Source organism: Brassica napus, chromosome A4 (genome assembly GCF_020379485.1).
Source record: "Brassica napus cultivar Da-Ae chromosome A4, Da-Ae, whole genome shotgun sequence".
Taxonomy (NCBI): Eukaryota; Viridiplantae; Streptophyta; class Magnoliopsida; order Brassicales; family Brassicaceae; genus Brassica; species Brassica napus.
Genome location: NC_063437.1, coordinates 1,408,081 through 1,433,695, shown reverse-complemented (window position 1 = coordinate 1,433,695; position 25,615 = coordinate 1,408,081). Strand labels below are relative to the sequence as shown.

Genomic DNA, 25,615 nt, shown 5'->3' with positions numbered 1-25,615 from the left:
CAGAAATAAAAATAATTATTTTTGTCAGTAAAATATACTGATCATTTAAAGTGCTTTAGTAATTAATTTCATTTAGATCTCTTTTTACACTTTTGTATAACTCCTTTTGTTCTTTTTGTTTTGCATCATTAATCATTGGTTTTTATTTTATTTGTCTTGTTTTCATTAACCTTTCGCTAGATTATAAATTTATTACAAAAAATGTAATTAGATTTGAATATGGAAAATTCTCTTAAATAAACCATATTTTACGGATCACGGTAGATATACAGTTAAATCTGGATATCGTACTGAGAAATTATATCCTGATATGGGACAAACTAATTTGGACATGGGGCCAAATACTAAACCTTTACTGGCACATTCCTGGAAATTGAAGTGTTCACCTAAATTGAAACATTTTGTCTGGCAAATAATTTCTGGTTGCTTACCGGTATATAAGAATCTTCACTCACGTGGAATTAAATGTGATACGCAATGTCAGATGTGTGGGGCTGAGGAAGAATCCATTAATCATGTGTTATTTGAATGTCCTTTCGCACTTCAAATTTGGGCACTATCTAATGTACCGTCTTCTCCAGGAATTTTCCCGACCTCATCTATTTTTACAAACATGGACTATCTGTTTTGGCGATTACCAAAAGAACCAGATTTGGGATATTTTCCCTGGATTCTATGGTTTATTTGGAAAAATAGAAATGGAAAAATTTCAAAAATCAAACATGGGATCCTTTCGATCTACTCCGGACCGCACAAATTGAAAGTGTTATGTGGGCAGAATCACAAACCAAAGATCCTCCAAATACAGGATCATTACAAAATGTGGATCATCTTATCATAGGTGATAAAAGTAGATGTTATATCGATGGAGCTTGGAGGGCACAAGATTTGTGCACAGGACAAGGATGGTTTTATGAAGCAGGTGGATCTACTGATACTATGATGGGTGCCATGTCTATTCGCAAAAGTCTATCACCTTTACATGCAGAATGTGAAGCTTTGATATGGGCGATGGAGTGCATGAAGACCCTACGAATCTCAGAAGTGGTGTTTGCAACTGACTGCTCTCAACTGGTGAAGATGGTGTCTACACCAACAGAATGGCCAGCGTTCACTACACACATGGAGGAGTTTCTACGATGTAAGGAATTTTTTCATCCCTTCACTATTCAGCATATTCCGAGGGCACAAAATACATTGGCGGACAAGCTGGCACGAGGTGCTAGAAATCAGCCTGCTGCTATGGTTTATGTTGATTCGATTCCTCCAAGGTGGCTCTTGGATCAGGAATCTACTTAGTTTCGTTATAGCCTTTTGTCGTAAAAAAAAAAAAAAAGTTTTGGTCACAAAAATAGACCACAAGGAAGAAAATAACAAAAATATTTTATTTAATAGGTAAAAGGACCCTAATACGCTAGATATATTAAAAATATATAAAAACATAAAAAAAAAATTAAAAAAAAATAATAATAATAAAAAATAATTTTTTTATAGTTTTAGATTATAAGCTCAGTTTTAGATAAAATAATTAAAAAAATACTTCTGTTTACATACAAAACAATCCAGTTTTTTTTGTAAGCTCAAAACAATGCATTTGCTTTATCAGAAATAAAAATAATTATTTTTGTCAGTAAAATATAATGATCATTTAAAGTGCTTTAGTAATTAATTTCATGTTTGTGGTAAAAAATTAATTTCATTTAGATCACTTTTTACACTTTTGTATAACTCCTTTTGTTCTTTTTGTTTTGTACCATTAATCATTGGTTTTTATTTTATTTGTCTTGTTTTCATTAACCTTTCGCTAGATTATAAATTTTTTACAAAAAATGTAATTAGATTTGAATAAGGACAATTCTCTTAAATAAACCATATTTAAGTTTTGGTCACAAAAATAGACCGTAAGGAAGAAAATGACAAAAATATTTTATTTAATAGGTAAAACTACCATAATACGCTAGATATATTAAAAATATATATAAAAAAATAAAGTAAAAATTTAAAAATAATAATAATAATAATAAATAATTTTATTTATAATTTAGATTATATGTTTTTAAATTCGAACTTTTTTATAATTTGTTTTTTGAAAATATGTATTATGTTTTCAAATTTTCTTTTTGTAATTCTAAAATACTTTTTGAAACTATTTTAAAAATTTTATTTTCAAAATTTTAACTTTAATTTTTTATTTTATAAAATTTTTAACCTCAATCCCAAATTCACACCCCTTAACTCCAAACTCTAAAGTATATAAAACCTAGAGTACCCAACGATTATGATACTTGACGTGTATTTAGAGGCAAATCTTAATATTTTACTCCATTTGGATATGCTTTTCCTTATTTATTTTTATTTATTTAATTTATTCGGTTTCTGCCGTTCCATCTGCAGTTCATCTCCCTGTCTCACAACCCCACCCCCCCCCTCTCACATGTTATCTGCGACCATCAATATGTTCTCAAATGCAAATTATAGTTTGAAAAATATAAAATTAGGTTCATTTTACGTAACATTTCATCAATTATATCTCACACCCAAATCTTTAACATTTATTACAGAAAAAAATATTTTCTTTTTTTTTAAACATAATTTACGACAACTAAACGCATAAGACATACTTTTGTTTACATACAAAACAATGCAGTTTTTTTTGTGTAAGCTCAAAACAATGCATTTGCTTTCTCAGAAATAAAAATAATTATTTTTATCAGTAAAATATACTGATCGTTTAAAGTGCTTTAGTAATTAATTTCATGTTTTTGGTAAAAATTTAATTTCATTTAGATCTCTTTTTACACTTTTTTTGTATAATTCCTTTTGTTCGCTTTGTTTTGCATTATTAATCATTGGCTTTTATTGTATTTGTCATGTTTTCATTAATCTTTCGCTAGATTATAAATTTATTACAATAAAATGTAATTAGATTTGAATATGGGCAATTCTCCTAAACAAACCATTTTTAAGTTTTGGTCACAAAAATAGACCACAAGGAAGAAAATGACAAAAATGTTTCATTTAAATAGGTAAAAGGACCGTAATACCCTAGATATATTAAAAAAATTAAAATTAAAAATTAAAATATAATAATAATAAAAATAATTTTTTTATATAGTTTAGGATTATATGTTTTCAATTTCGAATTTTTTTATATTTTTTTCGAAAATATATATATTTTTTTTTCAAATTTTCTTTTTGTAATTCGAAAATACTATTTGAAACTATTTTTAAAATTTTTATTTCAAAATTTAATATTTATTTTTTATTTTATAAAATTTTAAACCTCAATCACAAATTCCAACCCCTTAACTCTAAACCCTATGGTTTGAATTAGTTAACCCTAAGGGTATAAATGTATATTTATCTATTTAATGAAACATTTTAGTCATTTTGATCATTAGAGTCTATGTTTGTGACTAAAACCTTTTTAGAGCTATCCTGTGGTATTTCTCTTTGAATAAAACAAGTGATAAAATAAATAATTAATTCAATTAAAAAGTATATAAAACTTAGAGTACACAACGAGTATGATACTTGACATGTATTTAGAGGCAAAATCTTAATATCTTACTCCATTTGGATATGTTTTTTCCCTAATTTATTTATTTATTTATTTAATTTATTCGGTTGCTGCCGTTACAGTTCCATCTACCGCTCATCTCCCTCTCTCACAACTCCCCCTCACATGTTATCTGCCAACATCAATATGTTCTCAAATGCAAATTATAGTTTGGAAAATATAAAATTAGGCTCACTTTACGTACTATTTCAACAATTATTTTCCCACCCAAACATTTAACGTTTCTTCGAGAAAAAATATCTTCCTTTTTTTACATAATTTATGACAATTAAACGCATAAGACATACTTCTGTTTACAAACAAAACCAAACAGTTTTTTTTGTAAGCTCAAAACAATGCATTTGTTTTCTCATAAATAAAAATAATTATTTTTGTCATTAAAATATACTGATCGTTTAAAATGCTTTAGTAATTAATTTCATGTTTTTGGTAAAAATTTAATTTTATTTAGATCTTTTTTTACACTTTTGTATAACTCTTTTTGTTCTCTTTGTTTTGCATCATTAATCATTGGTTTTATTTTATTTGTCCTTTTTCAATAATTTTTCGTTAGATTATGAATTTATTACAAAAAATGTAATTAGATTTGAATAAAAGAAGCGATGAAATAAATAATTAATTAAATCAATTAAAATATATAAAACCTAAAGTACAAAACGAGAAAGATACTTGACCCCATTTAGAGGTAAACTCTTAATAATTTACTCCATTTTGATATGCTTTTTCCTTTATTTATTTTTTTATTTAATTTATTGGGTTGGTTGCTGTTGCTGCCGTTACAGTTCCATGTACAGCTCATCTTGCTCCTCACAACCCCCCCTCTGCCGAACATGACGACGATTAAGCCGAAATCTCCGGCGAGATTCAAGCTCGGAAGGCAATCTTCTTTAGCGCCGGACTCGAGAACCCCGACGGACACCCTAACCGAAGATGAGGACGAGGAGTTCGCCGCGGCGGCGGCCGCTGGGATCGTGGATCCGACGATTCGTCTAATGTATCTAGCCAACGAAGGCGACATCGAAGGGATCAGTAAGATGCTGGATTCGGGGACTAACGTCGATTACCGCGATATCGACGGCCGTACTGCTCTCCACGTCGCCGCGTGCCAGGGACGCACCGACGTCGTTGAGCTGCTGCTTAGCCGTGGCGCTAAGGTGAATTCGATGGATCGTTGGGGGAGTACGGTACGGATTTCGAATTTGATTTGACTTTGCGTAGACTCATTGTTCAGTATGTGTTCGACGAATTGCCTCACAGTAGCAATCCTTTTGAATTATAGTGGAACGGCTCAGATCTAGTTGATATTGGCAAGATAACTATGTGATTTAAGATTGTGAATGCGATGATAATGACTGTTGACGATTCGTGATTGATCTTAACAGCCTCTTGCAGATGCAGTGTATTACAAAAATCACGATGTGATTCAGCTTCTGGAGAAGCATGGTGCAAAGCCTACGGTACGCGTTCTACCTTGTTGCTTTGATGGATGTTATAGCTTTAATGAATGTTTAATTGTTGTTATAATCGTTTTTTGTGGTTTTAGATTCCACCTATGCATGTTCTAACTGATAGAGAAGTTCCTGAGTATGAGATTCATCCTTCAGAGCTTGATTTTTCTAACTCTGTCAAAATCTCAAAGGTAAATAGCTCAATTGCCTATTGCTTTCATTCCATAGTAAGAGTTTTAGCTGGTGAAATGAGTATTGAGCTCCTAGTTAGTAGTTATAGATATGGTTAATTCACACTCTTTTACTGGCTTTGCTGGATAGGGTACCTTTCACAAGGCTTCATGGAGAGGAATTGATGTGGCTGTGAAAACCTTTGGAGAGAAAATGTTCAGCGATGAAGACAAAATGTGAGTTTGCTACACTTATTTCTTTTTTTAATTATTGAACTAGTTATGTGTTAGAAGGTTTTTAATATTCTTCTGGTATCCAGGAACGCGTTCAGGGACGAACTTGCACTGCTTCAAAAGATACGCCACCCAAATGTTGTCCAGTTTTTAGGGGCAGTTACTCAGAGTAACCCCATGATGATTGTCACAGAGTATTTACCTAAGGTATTATTTCTCAACCAGGATGAACACGTAGATTTTTGAATCTACAAGTATAACATTTATGATTTCATCAAGATCACTGATGAACATTAGGAATTAGAATATACCACAAATTCCTGGCAATATTTTGTTGAGAAGATCTCAAGGAACTTGCAAAATAAAATGTCAAGTCCTTTTTGTTACTAACAACAATTTTCTCTATTACCAATTATGTTGCTACTTCGACAGTTGGCTTAAGACATGAAGGAGATATTATGATATTTATTCTGAAAATGTTTCACATTCACAAAATGCTCTCAGTATAGGCCGCAATAACTTCCTCTTCTGCATGTCTTATTTGAAGAGAATTTTGCACTACATGAATTTATGCTGTACAATTTTGAGTTATTTTGTGTTTGTTTATAGGGAGATCTTCGACAATATCTTGACAGGAAAGGGTCTCTAATGCCAGCGCAAGCAGTGAAATTTGCACTTGAAATTGCTAGGTTAGGTGGCTATTGTCTGTGTATTTTTGCTCGTAATTATGCACGACCGGTTACATTAACATTAAGTTCGATTCTGTGGCTTCTGATTATCTGTATGGTATTCCCTAAATGTTTCTTTTTTCTTCTTGCAGGGGAATGAATTATTTGCACGAGCATAAACCTGAGGCTATAATCCATTGTGACCTAGAGCCTCCGTAAGTTTTCCATTTGTTGTATCATAAATAATATCATCACAAAATGTTTTCATTTATTGCTATATTGCTTATCCGAAAGGTTCTAATTTGCTCAACTAAGAGAACAGAAACATACTGCGGGATGATTCGGGACATCTAAAAGTTGCAGACTTTGGAATCAGCAAGCTGCTGGTAGTTAAGAAGACAGATAAAAAAGACAGGCCTATTACATCTTTGGACAGTTCTTGTAAGTTTCCTTTCTGATAATCTTGCATTGTACATGTGCATGGCATTTCTTGAGCTGGCTTAGAAATGCTAGGCAACCTTGGTTTAGCTTTTAGTGTTTTGTTGTCTAAAACTGAAATTAGACAACATTAGATCATAACGGCTGTGTGTTTAGGATGGGCTTATGATGATAATACTCATGTCGTGGTTATGGGTACGCAGGGCGATACATGGCTCCAGAAGTTTACAGGAATGAAGAGTATGATACAAAAGTAGACGTATTTTCTTTCGGTTTGATCTTACAAGAGGTAAAGTAACCGAGAGCGAGAGATATATACGAGACAACTTTTTAATAATTTCAGTTATATTCACAGAGCACAAAAGTCTTGACGCTATAATACAATGTTGTTGGTGGGGTTAACAAACTAAACAGATGATAGAAGGCTTTGTACCATTCCATATGAAAGAAGAAACCGAAGTTCCTAAAGCGTACATTGAAGATGAACGTCCACCATTCAATGCTCCAGCAAAATCATATCCCTTCGGGTTAAGAGAGTAAGTTTTTGTAAATAGTATCCTCTTTCTGAAACATGGATGACTATTTTGAGAGATGCTTACGATGTCTCTGTTCTCTCAGGTTAATCCAGGAGTGTTGGGACAGTGAAGCATCAAAAAGACCAACATTTAGAGAAATCATCAGTACTTTGGAGTTGATAAGTGATCGAATTGCAAGGAAAATGAGCTGGAAGGTTTGTCACACTCTCTCCCTCTTATTCAATACTATTATATAAATATATACATCTCTAGTCTTAAAGTTTGTGTGATTATGAACAGGTGAGGCTAGGAAAGTGCCTTCCAAGAATCAGAATTTTTACGAAGCGAGATTATGTGAATCCCAGTAGTAGCCGTTCATCCATAACCAGATGACCACTCCAAGAGCTTTGTGTTTTCTTTTTCTTTATTTAACGAAAGAGGATTGGTTTTGCCTTCAAATGGAGGAAAACAATGTTAAATTATATAATATTATTAGTCCTTTATGTATTTATGACATGAGTCACTGTTTTTTTTTTCCCTAAATTTTTCATTGAAATAACCAAAGTTCAGGATCAAACATACAAACGAACATTTGATGTGTATTATTATTATTATGTTGGTACTTTTCAGTGTGAGAGGCATGTCAGATTCTCTGATGAAAGTGGACATACTTTATCAACTGGAGACAAAGATCGTCTCTTTAGAACTCTGATGCTTGCAAAGGAAAGTCTATGCTTTGCCGGGAATCAGTCACTTGAGTGGAAAGAAACATTCAAGTAAGACAGCACTTGCCAACTATGTGCATAATTAGAAACGCCATAAGTACTTTCCAGCTAGGCTAGGCCTTGATAAGTCCTCACCTAGAAAGCGTTTTTCATTTCCACTAATGGTGGAGCGTGCCGCCAAACTGTTCATTCCCCTGTTTCTAAACAATCTGAGGAGCCACACAATCAATCTCTCTGAGTTAGGACCGAAGTAGTAAAAATATGGCTGCCAATTGTGATGGTGTGTGTTTGCATAACACTCAACAGTGCGTCTGATGGGTAAAGATGTTTCTGTTGGCACAAGGCATTCAGATTTGGTTAGAAGGGGCGAGAGGATCATAGCACCAGATGCTTTTTCTGGAAGTGTATATGCACTTAAATAATTTCTTCTCGAAGATCCGTATGAAGTAACTCTTTTCTTTTTGTACATTTCTTCAAGCTTTGCAAAAGCTTTACTTAATCATCCTTTATCATGTTACTTCTGAAATTTCTGCAGTTACATTATGATTCTCACTGGATCACAAACCAGCATCAACTCATATTCTCACTCTGAAGTTTATTATTTCATAATAAGAGTAAATGCAATTAGCAATTAAAAGGAAAATGATGGAGGTGTGGAGCAAAAAGAGTTTCTAATTGTAAACAAATAGTTGATGTGAACAGTGAACAGGTTTTGTGTGGATGATTATGACAATACGTATGATTAGTCACCATTTGCTGGATTCCTTAATTTCTTGTTTCCTCATAACACTGTCGTCTCTTTCTTTCTTTCTTTTTTGTCTTTCTTTTCATTTTTATATCCCTTCCCCCAAAATATATTAAAAACATGTTCGGATATACGTATTTCTTTGTTGTGCCAACTATTTGAACTGCTATAAGCAATTAACATAAAATGCCTACACTTAGTTATAAATGCTATCGTAATTTTAGGTCATATAATAGAAACAAATAAAAGCTATATTACTAAGCAAACTAGTTTTTATTTTTCGAAAACAAATTGAATAAAATAATAAATTTAAAACTTTTAACCAGCTCTATTAAAATAGAGAAAACAAGTAGAACACTAATATTTTATGTGATATGCATCAACAAGTATAAAATAGACAAATCAAACAATTATATATATATAACACAACTAATATTTATTTATTTTATTGTATTTTGATAATTTAAAATGATTATACACTATTTTGGTTGCTTAAGTATGAAAGACAAAAGTTTATAACTAGAGATTGATCTGCGTACCCGTGCATGTATTGGTTCTTATATTTTTATACATTGATATTTATTTTTCAGAAATAGTGTTATATTATTTTAGATGAGTCGTAATATAACTAAATGTATTCAAAATATCTGGACTAAATCGGCTAATATGGTTATTTTTTGGTACAAATATTTGAATCCATTTCAGATACATTTGTTTGATAATTTTAGGTTCCTATACATGACAACCGAACTCATCCAGGCCTAGAAAGACCCAACTCAAAATCTACACATAAATTTATAATATTCAAGCAAGACCTAATTAAAAAAAAAATGATACCCGCAAAGAACAATCCATACCTAAATGGATAGCCAATATTTATGCCTAACTGATTTTATAAATTAATAAAAATGCATCTTTCTATGTGTTTGGCTAAATTAAGTAAAATCGAAAGAATTTTTAATTTAGTAAAATAATTATATGGAGTGAGAATTAAGTGACAATTAAAGTAATATATTTTTATTATTTTGATTTAGGCTATTATTTTATTCACAAAAATATGTCTTTTAATTCTGTTTTGTCTACATAATTTTACACCGATTAAAACTAAAATAAAAAAAAGTTTTACTAAAACAAACTAAAGGAACGTTTAAACATATGCAAAACCCAGTTATTTTCTATTTTTGATTTTATAATTGGTACAAAGTTAATGTTGATTAAAATTAATAAATAAAAATTTGCACTATTATTATTATGGTAGTATAATTAATGATGTGATGTATTGTTAAGATAATATAATTAATAAAAAATTTAAACTGAGTGAAATATGAAAAAATAATTAATGTAATTATATTAATGAAATTACTAAAATGACACTATACTTCTTTTTTTATACTGGTATCTATGTTTCCAAACAATTCTCATTTATACTGTAATTCATGTTTTCAATGAGTACCAAAGGATATTTCAGTTTTAATAATATAGATGTATTATGGGCTTCTTTATTCTAACTATCATAAAACTCTTAACCTTTAAGCATTTCTTTTATATTTTCATTAATTGAGCTTATATAGATGAAACTAGAAAAATATGTCCTTAATTGTGTCTAGAAAATTTGATGCCATAAGCCAATGTTTCAAAATCTGACATTGAGGCACGTCTCTGAAGTCCAGTTAATAAATTGAACCTGTGAGATCTTCCATACATCATACTTGACAAGGTTTACACAAAGCCGGATCAAGACACAATCCAGTAAAACATTGCCATTAATTTCTAATTTTTCAAAAATTATATATATAAATATAATTCTCCAAATTATATTTAAAATAATTTTGATCAAAAGTTTTATTAAATGTTTATGATCTTAAAATTTAAGATCTGGCCCTCTTTAGACAATTAATGCAGGAAAAGCAATGGAAACATAAATACTATTTTGCCATCCATCGTCTCTCAAATTTGGACTTTTTGAAGATAAATTTCAATAGGAGTGGTCAAAATTTTCAACCTCAACGTATTCATATCAACCTCCCATGGTGAATTTCTTATTTGAACGTTTAACTTCTGCATGTATACATGTCGTTTTTACTGACAAGAAGCAAGTTCACGGTATCTCGACTTAATTGGAATAACTCATAATCTAGATTCAATGTATCTAATATTATATGTGGACAAAACATACAGTCAAAATTAGATGCGTATTTTAGTAGATATAGTCTTCTTTTGAATGATACGTTCATCAACTACCTCATAAAATGGTTAATATTTTCTTGCTACATTTAGTTTTAATAGTTTCTAATTTATTCAAGACTCAAATCTTTTTTGAGGGTTATGCTCAACAACTTTGAATGATGAACAAAGTCTAGATTCTCAGGATTTAACTTATATTTCCTACTGCAAAACGAGGTCCCACGCAAAGAAGGAAAAGACTAGTCTGATGTTCTTGGTCTGGAGTTTTCAGTAGAGCATGTAAGTAAGGGGGTTCAAGAGTAGATATTAAAAAAGTTATAGGGGGTGATAATCAAAGAGATAACAATTATAAAGGATGAAATCACAATAAATTACTATTTATCCCCTATTTCCCATAAAGGATTCAGGTACTAGGAGAAGTTGATGCCAATTTCACATGCAAGTCTCTTTCCCTACGTCTCTTTGTGTACATTCTTGTCATCGTCTTTTTCATGAATACTTTTTTTTGTTGCATTTCTTATATATATGTTCCTAATTTATAATTATCAAATAAATATGCATATATATGGTTATAAACTCATTTGTTATAAACTTCTAATATATAAAGGATCGGCGATGTCTAAACTCTTGAGTTTTTTGTTCTTTCCAAATGATGTTCTCTCAGATTAAAGATATCTAAGCATCCAAGATTTTGTATTCCTTTGGAAAAAAGGGACTCATGAATTTAACTTGTGAACATAAGTGGTATATTTATAAAACATCTTACAATTATAAAAGAATACATCAGTCTTTGCAAAATTGACTTCATAAACACAGCAATCTACTAGCTAGTAAGTAGTAACATATTTGATAGAACAAGGATCAAATTAGAACTTCATTTTGGATTTGTTGAACTTCATTTTCAGTTTGTTCTATTTAAGTAAAATGTTGCAAAAGTAAAACCAAAACTTAGTACTTCGAGAGAGAAAACTAAGCTAAAACGATAAATACAAGTAAACCAACTCGGTTATTGTTTTTTTTGTTGAGAAAACAGGGTTATTGTTATAGACTTGCTAAGGTCAAGTGGCATTATACACGTTGGTTTAATGTATCACTTTCTTAAATATGAATATAGATGGATAGAGAGAGGAGCATCTTAGTTAATTGAAAATGCAGAAGGATTTTTAAAAGGAGAGAGAAAGATTACCATTAAAAGAGAATTTGCAAAAGATGGTTCTGATATGAAACAGAGCCCATCCCTCTCCTTTTCTCTTTTTTCATGAAAGATAATGGATGGTCCTCCTTCAATGTCCTCAACTACTTACCACTTATCTTTCTTTTTTTTCTTATTATTTATTGATTAATTAGTTTCCAGTTCTTTAAAATGAAACAAATACACATCTCACTTATGGATATATATATATATATATCAATGTCTATTTATATGCATATGTATAGAGAATAAAAGTGTGAGTTTCTAGGTTTGTTGAGGATGCTTTTTCGACAATATTGCTAGATAAATTGGTCTGCTTACTGCTTTTCCGATTTTCTTTTATGTATAAATACAGTTCAGCTAACAAAAACGTGTAACCTTCTGTTTTCTGAAAGTGGGGTCTTATACCTGCACAACAATATTCCTTCAAATGAAACTCAGAAACCAAAACAGAAATAACAAAAATAAAGAGAGATATTTTTACAAGAACAACATACTTTTTAGAAAAGCAGAAGCAGCAGTTAAGTGATATTGAGATAAATAATAATATATTATCTCTTCAAAAGAGTTTCTCATTAGTAACTTCTCCTTTGTGCTGATCTATCATATAATCTTCAAAACCCAGGTAAGGTTTTGAATACTATACATTAGAGACTAACCCTAAAAATACAAAGTTTATTTGTTTTTAATTCAGTTTCTGATCTTTGAGTTACCAATTCGTGGGTTTGATATGTTTCTTGGTTATTGTTTATTGTTTATCTACAAAGAGATTTGATCATTATACAGCAGAACATTAATTAGTTAACCCTAAAACACCAAGTTTTTTGATGAAAGTTTTTTTCCCTTTGAAGTAACAATCTCTTTTAATTTTTGAATGACCTAATCAACTATGATCTGTTAATTTCTAGGCTATTCTTGATCTGCAAAAATATTTAATCATCAAGCTTACCTACCCTCGCTCTCTCTAGATCAATCATCTCCCTCCTCTTTTTGTTGTTTTTATTCATTTCTTGATATTACAGAATCAATGGAGGAAGGTGGGAGTAGTCACGACGCAGAGAGTAACAAGAAGCTAGTGAGAGGGAAGATAGAGATAAAGAGGATAGAGAACACGACAAGTCGTCAGGTAACTTTCTGCAAACGACGCAATGGTCTTCTCAAGAAAGCTTATGAGCTCTCTGTCTTGTGTGATGCGGAAGTTGCACTTGTTGTCTTTTCCACTCGTGGCCGTCTCTATGAGTACGCTAACAACAGGTACGCTTCTCCTACACCATTGATTGATCTGCTACTGCAAATAATATTAGTTATTTTATTAGTGATGATGGACACGAGAGGTTTAGAGCCAAGATTAGGGTTTTTATTAGTTACAATCCTGGATTTTTTTAAATTAAATTTTACCATTATCTCTCTAGATTTCTTTATATATTTTTTTTTGAACAAGATTTCTTTATATTTATGTGTATGTGTGTGTATGCAAAATATGAGAAGGAAATATTTGTCTTGTCTTCTCAACTCGTTAGCCGTTTTTAGTTTCACTCGTTTTATGAAACATTGGAACCTGATGCATGTCTGGTTACGTTCTATACAACACTTAATTAGTTTTGACGATCCATAATTTTTCTCTATTCAAATTATTGCTAGGATTTTATCAGGAAAAGAGTTGGGACAAAGCCTAATGATGAGTTATCAATAGAGATCCTTTTAATAATTTAAACTAACCCCCAACACCAAATGAAAACTGAGAATTAGTTATACTCTGGAGTGGGTCTTGAGAAAATATGTAACTGAAAGCTAGTATTTTACGTTTTTTCTCTCCATTTTTCATATTTATTTTGAAGGATAGTTGAAGAAGTCCTTTAAAACAATATACGCACATATATGTGACTTAGTCTAGCATTCACTCACTGAATTTAAAAAAAACTAGATTTTGACCCGCGCTTAGAAAGCGCGGGTTTGTTTGTTTTTCATTTATTAATCGAAAACTGATTTGCAAATTACCATTATTTTTGTTTCGAACCATAACAATTGAGTTTTTAGGGTTTTATCATTTTTTTTCTCTTCAAAATATGGTATTTTTTTGAAATATGGTAGTTGTTCTATGATAATATTTGAGTTTTAAGATTTGTTTTCATATCTGACCTAGATTCATGGTTGGACCTATAGATCCAATACATTGTATATAATCCGGTTCGGATTTAATGAAAAATTCGTTAATTAAAAATCTGATATAACCAGGTAAAAATCCAAAAACTCACTATTAACCTGCAATCTGATACCATTGATCTGATTACAAAATATTTAATAGTAATTTTTTTTAAAAAATTGATTAAATTACTCATATATTTATTAATATTACATAAATTAGTGATTCCTTAGAATTTGATAAAATTTTGTTATGTTATCCAAATAAAAAATGATAATACAAAAAACTTATTGATATGACAATATTAGTTTATTTCGTCTTTAATAACCTATTATAAGTTGGTGTTTTTATTTTAGATTTAAAAATTAATTTTAATATAGTTTTTAAAATTTTCTTGAACACTCGTAATTGGCATATCAATATTATGTATAAAATGACATTATAAATGGAAAAATGATATTCAAATATGTATATGATATATGGTGTAGGATATATGATTTTGGTTTATATTGAAAAAATGTATAATATTCAAATGATCTGTTTTGAATATTGATATGTATATTTAAGAAAGTGATATTTTCATGTTTGCTAATTTATTTATAGTTCGTAATATATTTATACATATATTATATTTAAAGTTAGTATATCTTTTAAATATACATAGGCCCATTATTTATAGATCTATTTAGATGTACATGTAGGCCCAAAACCAAAAGACTTAAATGCCATTAATGAATTTTATTCATCCTTTGTAAAAATAAGGGTATTTTTGAGAAACTGTAATTTTCATTAAGTGAATGATTCTCTTTTAATGGTATTGATATTGATATTAATATATAGGTCCTTTTGGAATGTATATATGCTTTATATATTTAGTCCGTTGATATATAATAATGAGAGGGAGATAACTCAGAGAAGTGTCGGAAATCAATGTGGTACGAACCAGTGGGAATTTCTGGCATTCTGAGCTCCATTTACTTATTCTTAAATTTGAAAAGAAATCTGATCTATAAATAATACTCCTATTTTGGTGACATTGAATCATATAAATGGTGACCAAAGAATAAAGAGAAACAATGCATTCCTTAATATTTCTAAAAATAATTTACCATTCATAAGGAATAAATTTTCCTTTTCATTCATTTCCATTCTTTTTGTTGTAGAAAAATATAGAACAAATTTATTCTTCACTAAATATATAAAAAATCATTATTCTTCATCATTCTTACAATTTTATTCATTTTCGTTCCTTTCATATCTGTTCTCAATGTTTATGTGATGGTTATCAGTTAGACCTTGGGTGAACCTTGTTGTGTATTCCTCCTCAAATCGTAATTAATTACCAATTTGAAACCATAATAAATACCACTAGTAGTAATAGTATAGTTACTTATATATCCTTACACACTTTAATTAATTGCATTAACAGCCATTTTTATCTATGTAAATTACCTCGAGAATATATTGTAGTCATGCAAAATGTGTTTGATTAAAAACTTTATCCTCGTAACTGGTCCAAAACTTCAAAGCCATGCATTCCTTTCTCGTCGATTTTTAGGTTTTTCTGCCGGAAAATAAATTTTCCAAAATCTTAACCAAGAATTATAAATATTAAATATATTAAATTCTCTAATTAACAGTTTACATTTATTAAATCTAATCTAATGGTTTTATCTTAAACTTTTTAGTGTGAAGGGTACAATTGAAAGGTACAAGAAAGCTTGTTCCGATGCCGTCAACCCTCCTACTGTGACCGAAGCTAATACTCAGGTACATTATTTTCTGTTTTATTCTTTACAAAAAAAAAAAACATTACTGAAAAAAAGAGTGGTGTTTGTATGCATGGAACTCCGAAGTATTATCAGCAAGAAGCCTCTAAGCTTCGGAGGCAGATTCGGGACATTCAAAATTCTAACAGGTAAAGTATCAACACTTCATGAGGTTTCAGATATGGTTTCTTGTTCTGAACACTACATTATAAAGCTGAGCATTTCGATTTGTTCAAGTGAAATGAGTTAAGGTGCACATGTTAGCTTGTAGTTTTCTAAAGAAGTTGTTTTGTTTATTAATGTTCATGTTTATAAAATGAAGGCATATTGTTGGAGAATCACTTGGTTCCTTGAACTTCAAGGAACTCAAAAACCTAGAAGGAAGGCTTGAAAAAGGAATAAACCGCGTCCGATCCAAGAAGGTATACTTAATACATGCACCTACGTCTATCTGTTTCTTTATAGTTTACATAGTTTTTCTCACACTTACATGGAAATTCGCAGAATGAGTTGTTAGTGGCAGAGCTTGAGTATATGCAGAAGAGGGTAAGCAACATTTCTTCCTCTGCAAGTAACATTTTTTCCATCTATGTCGTGTCTTCTTCTTGGAGGTTGAGTTTTGTCAAAAATCATGTAGGAGATAGAGTTGCAACATGATAACATGTACCTGAGAGCTAAGGTTACTCACGTTTTCTTTACAATCTTTATTTAAATCTCTACTCTCTACTTCATTCTCTCACAAGTCACAACCAAACTTCTTATTCGGTTTTTGCAGATAACACACTGCGCTAGGCTGGATCCGGAACAACAGGAATCGAGTGTGATACAAGGAACTGCGGTTTATGAATCTGGTCTGTCTTCTCATGATCAGTCGCAGAATTATAACCGGAGCTATATTCCGGTGAACCTTCTTGAACCGAATCAACAATTCTCCGGTCAAGACCAACCTCCTCTTCAACTTGTTTAAGCTTTAACATGATGAAAACTTGTTTCTTCCACTCGAAACGATCTAGAGAGCAGGAGTACATATATTTATGCGACTTCTTATGCATAGTTTAGGTTCCGATGATAATAAAACATAACTCTTGTTCCTATTGCCTTTTTTAGTTTTGTCAAAATAAAAATGATTTGACAAAACTTAACTTCATTATGGAATTATTCCATTTTATACTACATCGAAGATGCTCTTAGCCGGCAGGATAATGTGACTTTCAGTTCTCTTTACAGTGTCTCTACATCTTGCTCCTTTGTATTTTCAGTTATTTGAAACCAAAACTTTGAATTAGTTTGATATGAAGATTTGAAGGGTACAAGAATACAAATGAATAGCAAAAATGACATTCTCATAATATTAATGCGTTTGACCACCCCAAAAGTTAAAAATTACAAAAAAAAAAGGAACAAAGTTGTTGACTGAACAAACTGAGAATCCTTCTTACAAATCTGAAGTATCCTTAACAAATTGTGATACATCTGATACCAAACCATCCACAGGCTTCAAACCCTTTTTCAACCAACGTTTCAACAAGGCCAACTCTAATCTCCTCACCTGCAAAATGTGTTCCATCAAATAAGTGAAATAACTCCATTTAAATTTTATACTATACAACAAGTTTTCATGCAATTTGAGAAGCTAAACGAAGTGTGATGTAGAGTCAAAGTTATGTGCTACCATTATCCAAATCAGCAAATAAAAGTGTCATGTAACACAAGGCACATAAGTGCAAAAGGAAGAGGAGACAAAGAAACCAACCTGTCTAACAATGAAAGGCTCCTCAGCTCGACTCAAAGGTTCAGTTAATACAGTTAGATTTGACTCTTTGTGTGTCCACACGCTTTGGTTTCCACATGCTTTGAATTCAGTTAGATTCCACTCTTTTAACAAAAATGGATTTGACTCTTTGTGTGTCCACACGCTTTGGTTTCCAAATATATAAACGTGACAGTAACACACAAAACCTTTTTGTCTCAAACTGTATGTTGTTGTTTTTTTTTTTGCTAGATCAAACTGTATGTTCGTGAGTTTCATGTTGTCCCTCTTGTCTTAATTTGCTATCTTTCAACACATTTTATGGCAATCCTCACTATGGTAGATACTTAGATGGCAGTCTATGAATCTAAAACAAAACTAGAGAAGATTCATATCTTGAAAAGAGCACTTTCGAAACCCGTCTTAAATATAGCGTAGGGGTGGGCGTTCGGGTACCCGTTCGGGTACCCGTTCGGGTACCCGTTCGGGTACCCGTTCGGGTTCGGATCGGGTATTTCGGATTTTCGGGTATTTCGGTATAGAGGTGTAGAACCCATTCGGGTATTTTTGTATTTCGGGTCGGGTTCGGATATTTTTAGTTCGGATTCGGTTATTTCGGATCGGGTTCGGATATTTAGATTTTGAAAAAAAAAAATTCATTTCTCAAGTTTCTTGTATTTAATAATATAACTTTTAGTTAACTAATTTTTTATTTTTAATAGATTGAATGGTTAATAGATTTGGACATAACATTTTAAAACTAAAAAGGCATTAATTTAGTTATTTTTTAAAAAAAATTGGATGTAATTTTTTGTTAATTTTTGAAATAAAAAATTTGACATGCATTTTAAGTGAATAGCAAATCATTTTTTCCGTAATTGTATGTATATCATATGAACTTAAAGTATGTGTAGTATCAATATAAGTATTTTATATAAAATGAGAGATGTAAACTAGAAATATAAGGTTAATTATACATATGTTCGGTTATCTTCGGATATCCATTCGGGTTCGGGTATTATCCGTTCGGGTTCGGGTATCCAATCTCTCCTTATTCAATACCCGTTCGGGTATTTTGCTACTTCGGTTCGAATTTCGGTTCGGGTTTTTCGGATCGGGTTCGGGTGCCACTTCGGATATCGGGTAAAGTGCCCACCCCTAATATAGTGGTTGAATGGTTTCTTGTTTATTCACTTGAGGCTGAGGCTGTATACATACGCCAAGTCTGATTTCTTACTGTGGGCTAAGGCCCAATATAAAGTTTGTTCTTTTTTTTCTTCTTTCCAAACAATATTGGTACTCATGATGACTTGGAAATAAGAAGCACTGGTCAAGCATATGAATCAAAATCACCTTAGCTTGCAATATCGGACGTACACGGTCGCTGCAATCAAATCATCTATTTCAACTCTACTTCCATGGAAACCTTTGTGCGTTTTTTTCTCTCTGATAGACTTCATGGTTCTCTCTTTCAACTCAACTATCGTCTCCTTGCTTCTTCAACCTGTTGAAAGTTAAACTTGATTTGGATCACATTTTGGACTAATAATTTACTAATCATTTTAGCCCAAACTTAACCCAATATCTAGAATTATCCTCCACCTCCATAAGATAAAAATCTAGATATTCTCATAGAATTATCTAGATAATTAGGATAAAAAAATCTTAGATATTATGTTAGAATTCTCTAGATTTAGGATTAAAATATGTAAGATATTTTGTACTTTGGAGGCTATAAATACCTCCCCTCCCCATCATTTTGTATTATCAAGAGGTTTCCAAGTTTGTAAGAAAAAAAAACTCTCTTCTTCACACAAAACACTTTTTCTCTTCAAACACCTAAAACACTTTCTCCATCTCTACAAAGTTTTTCATTCCAACAAAGTGGTATCAGAGCTACAAGTTCCTTTTGAAGATGGCAAATAGTGGTGTTCCCCTCCAAGTTCCATTGCTCACTAAGAGCAACTATGACAATTGGAGTCTTAGGATGATGGCTATCTTAGGAGCACATGATGTGTGGGAGATAGTCAAGAAAGGCTTCAATGAACCGGAGAATGATGGTGGTCTATCTCAAACTCAAAAAGATGGTTTGAGAGATTCAAGGAAGAGAGACAAGAAGGCTCTCTGTCTAATCTATCAAGGATTAGATGAAGATACATTTGAGAAGGTTGCTGGTGCAAAGACGTCCAAAGAAGCATGGGACAAGCTTCAGACATCTTACAAGGGAGCGGAACAAGTTAAGAAGGTACGACTTCAAACTCTAAGAGGAGAATTTGAAGCATTACAAATGAAGGAAGGAGAACTCATCTCAGATTACTTCTCAAGAGTCTTGACGGTTACTAATAACCTAAAAAGAAATGGTGAGAAGTTAGATGAGGTGAGAATCATGGAGAAAGTTATTAGATCATTGGATTCGAAATTCGAGCACATTGTTACGATGATTGAAGAGACAAAAGATTTGGAGACTATGACGATGGAGCAACTTCTTGGATCACTACAAGCTTATGAAGAAAAGAAGAAGAAGAAAGAAGATATTGTGGAGCAAGTTCTCAAGATGAGAATTGATCACAAGGAAGAAAGTGGCCGAAGCAATCCAAGACGTGGTGGCGGTCATTTCCGAGGACGAGGTCGTGGTGTAAATGGACGAGGTTGGAGACCATATGAAGACAACTACCAAAGAGGAGAAAATTCATCAAGAGGCCGTGGAAGAGGAAACCCAAAATCAAGGTACGATAAATCAAGCATCAAATGCTATAGTTGCGAAAAGTTTGGACATTATGCTTCTGAATGCAAAACTCCAAACAACAATAGAGTTGAAGAAAAGTTCAACTATGTTGAAGAACGGCGTAAGGAAGAAGATATGCTGTTGATGGCTTACAAGAAGGATGAACCAAATGAGGTTCACAAGTGGTACCTTGATAGTGGTGCAAGCAACCACATGTGTGGAAATAAAAGCATGTTCGTGGAGCTTAATGAATCGGTGAAAACCAATGTGGCTTTGGGAGATGAATCGAAGATGGAGGTGAAAGGTAAAGGAAATATTCTCATCCGCTTGAAGAATGGAGATCATCAATTCATTTCCAATGTTTACTACATTCCAAGCATGAAGACCAACATCTTGAGCCTAGGACAACTCTTAGAGAAAGGTTATGACATTCGACTAAAGGATAATAGCCTTTCTTTAAGAGATAGTGCAAATAATCTCATCACAAAGGTGCCGATGTCAAGTAATAGAATGTTTGTCCTAAACATTCAAAATGACATTGCACGATGTCTCAAGATGTGCTACAAGGAGGAATCTTGGCTTTGGCATCTTCGATTTGGGCATCTCAACTTTGGAGGCTTAGAGCTACTTTCCAAGAAAGAAATGGTGAAAGGCTTACCTTGCATCAATCATCCAAATCAAGTGTGTGAAGGTTGCTTACTTGGAAAGCAATTCAAGATGAGTTTTCCAAAGGAGTTGGAGACAAGAGCAAGAAAGCCACTAGAACTCATACATACAGATGTATGTGGTCCGATCAAACCAAGTTCACTTGGTAAGAGTAACTACTTCCTTCTCTTTATCGATGACTTTTCAAGAAAAACATGGGTTTACTTTTTGAAACACAAATCAGAAGTGTTTGAAATTTTCAAAAAGTTCAAAGCCCATGTTGAGAAGGAAAGTGGTCTTAAGATCAAGTCCATGAGATCGGATCGAGGAGGAGAATTCATGTCCAAGGAGTTTCTGAAGTATTGTGAAGATAATGGTATTCGAAGACAGTTGACGGTGCCAAGAACCCCTCAACAAAATGGAGTAGCGGAAAGAAAGAATAGGACAATACTTGAGATGGCAAGAAGCATGCTCAAGAGTAAGAAGCTACCAAAGGAGTTGTGGGCAGAAGCAGTTGCTTGTGCGGTTTATATATCAAACCGTTCGCCAACAAAGAGTGTTTTAGAAAAGACACCACAAGAAGCTTGGAGCGGAAGGAAGCCCGGAGTCTCACATCTAAGAGTCTTTGGAAGCATTGCTCATGCTCATGTTCCAGACGAGAAGCGGAGCAAACTAGATGATAAAAGTGAAAAGTATATCTTCATTGGGTATGACGCTAACTCCAAAGGCTACAAGCTCTACAATCCTGAAACAAAGAAGACAATCATTAGTAGGAATGTCATCTTTGATGAAGAAGGAGAATGGGATTGGAGATCAAATAATGAAGACTACAACTTCTTTCCATCCTTTGAAGAAGAGAATGTGGAGCAATCGAGAGAAAATCCAGCTACACCTCCAACTTCACCAACAACAAGTTCTCAACGAGATGAAAGTTCAAGTGAAAGGACTCCACGTTTTAGAAGTCTACAAGACATCTACGAGGTAACCGAAAATCAAGACAATGTTACTCTATTTTGTCTATTTGCGGATTGCGAGCCTATGAACTTTGAAGAAGCCCAAGAAAAGAAGTCATGGAGAAGTGCAATGGATGAGGAAATCAAGTCGATTCAAAAGAATGATACATGGGAGTTAGCTTCACTTCCAAATGGACACAAGGCAATTGGTGTAAAGTGGGTGTACAAGGCAAAGAAGAACTCTAAAGGAGAAGTTGAAAGGTACAAGGCAAGATTGGTGGCAAAAGGTTATAGTCAAAGAGCCGGGATCGACTATGATGAGGTATTTGCTCCAGTTGCTCGCTTAGAAACGGTTAGACTAATCATTTCATTGGCAGCCCAAAAGAGTTGGAGGATACATCAAATGGATGTAAAATAAGCCTTCTTAAATGGAGACCTTGAAGAAGAAGTCTACATTGAGCAACCAGAAGGCTACATAGTCAAAGGAGAAGAAGACAAAGTTTTAAGGCTGAAGAAGGCGCTTTATGGATTAAAGCAAGCACCAAGAGCATGGAACACTCGGATTGATAAGTACTTCAAGGAGAAAGGCTTCATCAAGTGTCCATATGAGCATGCACTTTATATCAAAACTCAAAACAATGATATATTGATTGCATGCTTATATGTTGATGACTTGATATTCACTGGCAACAATCCGATTATGTTTGAAGATTTCAAGATGGAGATGACAAAGGAGTTCGAGATGACCGACATTGGATTAATGTCATACTACCTTGGCATTGAAGTAAAGCAAGAAGAAAATGGAATCTTCATTACTCAGGAAGGCTATGCAAAAGAGGTGCTTAAGAAGTTCAAGATGAATGATTCAAATCCAGTTTGCACGCCAATGGAATGTGGAGTCAAGTTGTCAAAGGAAAAAGAAGGAGAGAGTGTGGATCCAACACTCTTTAAGAGTTTAGTTGGAAGCTTACGATATCTAACGTGCACAAGGCCCGACATCCTATACGCAGTTGGAGTTGTCAGTCGATACATGGAGCATCCAACAACAACTCATTTCAAGGCAGCTAAGAGGATCCTACGCTATATCAAAGGTACAATCAACTTTGGCTTGTACTACTCCATCTCTGAAGATTACAGGCTTGTTGGATATAGCGATAGCGATTGGGGTGGAGACGTAGATGACCGGAAAAGCACAAGTGGCTTCGTGTTTTTCATTGGAGAAACCGCTTTCACATGGATGTCAAAGAGGCAACCAATAGTCACCCTTTCTACTTGTGAAGCGGAGTATGTGGCAGCTCTTCATGTGTTTGCCATGCTATTTGGCTACGAAACTTGTTAAAGGATTGAATCTACCACAAGAGGAGCAAACGAAGATCTTTGTGGATAACAAGTCGGCAATAGCATTGGCAAAAAATCCAGTCTTCCATGATCGAAGTAAGCACATCGACACTCGTTATCACTACATTAGAGAATGTGTTACCAGGATGGATGTGCAATTGGAGTATGTGAAGACAAATGATCAAGTAGCTGATATATTCACCAAGCCACTCAAGCGGGAAGATTTTATCAAGATGAGGAGCTTACTAGGTGTAACCAAATCAAGTTTAAGAGGGGGTGTTGAAAGTTAAACTTGATTTGGATCACATTTTGGGCTAATAATTTACTAATCATTTTAGCCCAAACTTAACCCAATATCTAGAATTATCCTCCACCTTCATAAGATAAAAATCTAGATATTCTCATAGAATTATCTATATAATTAGGATAAAAAAATCTTAGATATTATGTTAGAATTCTCTAGATTTAGGATTAAAATATGTAAGATATTTTGTACTTTGGAGGCTATAAATACCTCCCCTCCTCATCATTTTGTATTATCAAGAAGTATCCAAGTTTGGAAGAAAAAAAACTCTCTTTTCCACACAAAACACTTTTTCTCTTCAAACACCTAAAACACTTTCTCCATCTCTACAAAAATTTTCATTCCAACACAACCTTCTTTTTGACTTCCGTTTCCTCTTTCTCATTTCTCAGCTTCGCTCGGTGGGCCCTTCTTCTCAGACTTGCAATTCCTCCAAGTTAACCAGCCACGTGCTGAACAGAAAGTCCACTAGGCTCAACTTAAGGATAATCGCTTACAATTTAATTTTCTTTCGTTCTATTATACTCCTTCGTGTTCCAAAATATAAGATTTTTAGGAAAATGTTTTGTATGAAAACACTCATACTAAGCACCCTCATGTTAATGAGTATTTAAACAATTTAATAACGATTTTTTAAAAAAACTGAAGATAGAGACTGTAAATATTGTAGAAATGCATCTTAGTTAACAAATCCTCAAAATAAATCCTAAGAAACTTTGGTATACATGTTACATTTTTATTGGCCTAATTTTCTTTTCTATTTAATATTTATTTAGATAAGAGAATGTAAATTAAATATAAATATTTTATTTAGGTAGATACTGTGGAAACTGGAAAGTATCTCACCCTTAATCTAACAAAGTTATTTTCACCTAGAAAGCATCAATAAAAATAAAAATAAAAATAAAAATTTTGACCAAAAATATATAAACTAAAATTAAATTAATCAATTATACAGTACACCATAAAATATAATTGGTTACACAATGTAGTAAAATTAAAAATTACTAAAATTTTTTATATTTTGAAACATCAAAAACACCTCCAACCAACTTCTATTTCTACCTCTGTAATAGCATTTAGAGGCAAAATCACTTCAACTCATCTCTATTTTTGCTTCTAAAATAGAAATTGCTATTTTTTCTTCTATTTATAGAGAAAGAAATAGCATTCTTTTATATTTTTCTCTATATATAGAGATCTCTATTTTAAAGAAATACACTAGAATAAAACACATCTCTATTATAGAGTTACTCTATTTTAGAAATAAAAATAAAAGAAAATATTGGAATGGTCTTAGACATATTACATTTTGGAACTGAGAAAGAGTCTAACTTTTTTGTGCCTCCTTGTTTGATTGATTATATATCTTCTTCCCCATATTATTAGTGTACATATACATTGGCTGTCCATTTTGTACCAGATTGAATTCCGAATTAAGGGAAAATAATATTTTCTCAATATTCGTAATAAAAAAAAAATTCAGAAGAAATTAAATTATGAGCCCCGGGCAAAAGAGCCAGCCACAATCAAAAATAAAATATAATAGTAAAAATGATTAAATAAAACAGAAAAGAGATTTTTTTCTTCTTCTTCTTCTTATAAACGATTTGAGAGAATTACAAATGGTTTGTTAAACATTCAACCTCCAAACTTCATATCATCATCCTTCTCACAACTCTCAAGAAATGAAGTAAGAACTTTAATGGCATTGATCTGACATTGCAGAGCCAATATGTAACTTGCTGTCTCTTCAAACAGCGCGTCCACTCCAAGCGCCGCTCCTCCTGGTACTATTGTCTGAAGAGCTTCAATCTTCTCCTCCACTCCTTCTTCATCATCATCTTCTACGCAGCTCTCTCTTACACTCGCCGTTTCATCTGACAATCTTTGTCTGGTTCTGCGCTTGAAACCAGCGGGACGTGCGTTCACGGCGTTTGAAGGCGACGGAGAAGAGCGTTTGGTATTGGAAGTCGCTAGGGTTTTCTCCATTGACGGAGGGAGAGAGGGAGAGAGGTTGTGTTGGAATAAAAGGGGTAAAGAGTTGTGTGTCATTTATAATACTAGTGATGATGGAATCAGTATATTG

The 25,615-nt window shown here is 32.7% G+C and overlaps 5 protein-coding genes across 7 annotated transcripts; 4 read left to right on the top strand and 1 right to left on the bottom strand.

Annotated features, from left to right (window-relative positions):
- The first annotated feature begins 768 nt into the window (after window positions 1-768).
- LOC125608414 lies at window positions 769-1,299 on the top strand. The gene has a single exon (XM_048778888.1). It carries the CDS (start codon window positions 769-771, stop codon window positions 1,297-1,299), a length of 531 nt encoding a protein of 176 aa, XP_048634845.1.
- A 2,949-nt stretch (window positions 1,300-4,248) lies between these two features.
- LOC106445149 (integrin-linked protein kinase 1) lies at window positions 4,249-7,562 on the top strand. Of its 3 annotated transcripts, XM_022717883.2 has the most exons (13): window positions 4,249-4,265; window positions 4,363-4,764; window positions 4,963-5,037; window positions 5,124-5,219; window positions 5,350-5,435; window positions 5,519-5,639; window positions 6,042-6,121; window positions 6,253-6,315; window positions 6,423-6,541; window positions 6,742-6,827; window positions 6,953-7,074; window positions 7,157-7,268; window positions 7,354-7,562. In XM_022717883.2, the coding sequence occupies exons 2-13, from the start codon at window positions 4,411-4,413 to the stop codon at window positions 7,444-7,446; spliced, it is 1,407 nt and encodes a 468-aa protein (XP_022573604.1). In that variant the 5' UTR covers window positions 4,249-4,265; window positions 4,363-4,410; the 3' UTR covers window positions 7,447-7,562. The 3 variants fall into 3 exon arrangements, 2 of the variants coding, with proteins under 2 accessions (XP_022573604.1, XP_013742114.3); XM_013886660.3 differs by lacking the exon at window positions 4,249-4,265 and having other exon boundaries at window positions 4,311-4,764; XR_007339230.1 differs by lacking the exons at window positions 4,249-4,265; window positions 7,354-7,562 and having other exon boundaries at window positions 4,272-4,764; window positions 6,894-7,074; window positions 7,157-7,208.
- A 4,587-nt stretch (window positions 7,563-12,149) lies between these two features.
- On the top strand, window positions 12,150-17,037 carry LOC106449115 (agamous-like MADS-box protein AGL1). The gene is made up of 8 exons (XM_013890925.3): window positions 12,150-12,524; window positions 12,922-13,153; window positions 15,731-15,812; window positions 15,899-15,960; window positions 16,134-16,233; window positions 16,316-16,357; window positions 16,449-16,490; window positions 16,587-17,037. The coding sequence occupies exons 2-8, from the start codon at window positions 12,927-12,929 to the stop codon at window positions 16,776-16,778; spliced, it is 747 nt and encodes a 248-aa protein (XP_013746379.1). The 5' UTR covers window positions 12,150-12,524; window positions 12,922-12,926; the 3' UTR covers window positions 16,779-17,037.
- A 5,565-nt stretch (window positions 17,038-22,602) lies between these two features.
- Window positions 22,603-23,223, top strand: LOC125608413 (secreted RxLR effector protein 161-like). The gene has a single exon (XM_048778887.1). It carries the CDS (start codon window positions 22,603-22,605, stop codon window positions 23,221-23,223), a length of 621 nt encoding a protein of 206 aa, XP_048634844.1.
- Window positions 23,224-25,089: 1,866 nt separating this feature from the next.
- On the bottom strand, window positions 25,090-25,596 carry LOC106449114 (transcription factor PAR2-like). The gene has a single exon (XM_013890924.3). The coding sequence runs from the start codon at window positions 25,579-25,581 to the stop codon at window positions 25,168-25,170; it is 414 nt and encodes a 137-aa protein (XP_013746378.1). The 5' UTR covers window positions 25,582-25,596; the 3' UTR covers window positions 25,090-25,167.
- Window positions 25,597-25,615: the final 19 nt, after the last annotated feature.

What these genes read in the sequence shown, in the direction of transcription:
- LOC125608414 (XM_048778888.1), top strand. Translation starts at nt 769, where the DNA reads ATGTGGGCAGAATCACAAACCAAAGATCCTCCAAATACAGGATCATTA.
- LOC106445149 (XM_022717883.2), top strand. Translation starts at nt 4,411, where the DNA reads ATGACGACGATTAAGCCGAAATCTCCGGCGAGATTCAAGCTCGGAAGG. An exon ending in TGGATCGTTGGGGGAGTACG is followed by an intron (nt 4,765 to 4,962) that starts GTACGGATTTCG and finishes TGATCTTAACAG; the next exon opens with CCTCTTGCAGATGCAGTGTA. An exon ending in TCGGTTTGATCTTACAAGAG is followed by an intron (nt 6,828 to 6,952) that starts GTAAAGTAACCG and finishes CAAACTAAACAG; the next exon opens with ATGATAGAAGGCTTTGTACC.
- LOC106449115 (XM_013890925.3), top strand. Translation starts at nt 12,927, where the DNA reads ATGGAGGAAGGTGGGAGTAGTCACGACGCAGAGAGTAACAAGAAGCTA. An exon ending in TTGAGTATATGCAGAAGAGG is followed by an intron (nt 16,358 to 16,448) that starts GTAAGCAACATT and finishes AAAATCATGTAG; the next exon opens with GAGATAGAGTTGCAACATGA. An exon ending in ACATGTACCTGAGAGCTAAG is followed by an intron (nt 16,491 to 16,586) that starts GTTACTCACGTT and finishes CGGTTTTTGCAG; the next exon opens with ATAACACACTGCGCTAGGCT.
- LOC125608413 (XM_048778887.1), top strand. Translation starts at nt 22,603, where the DNA reads ATGGAGATGACAAAGGAGTTCGAGATGACCGACATTGGATTAATGTCA.
- LOC106449114 (XM_013890924.3), bottom strand. Translation starts at nt 25,581, where the DNA reads ATGACACACAACTCTTTACCCCTTTTATTCCAACACAACCTCTCTCCC.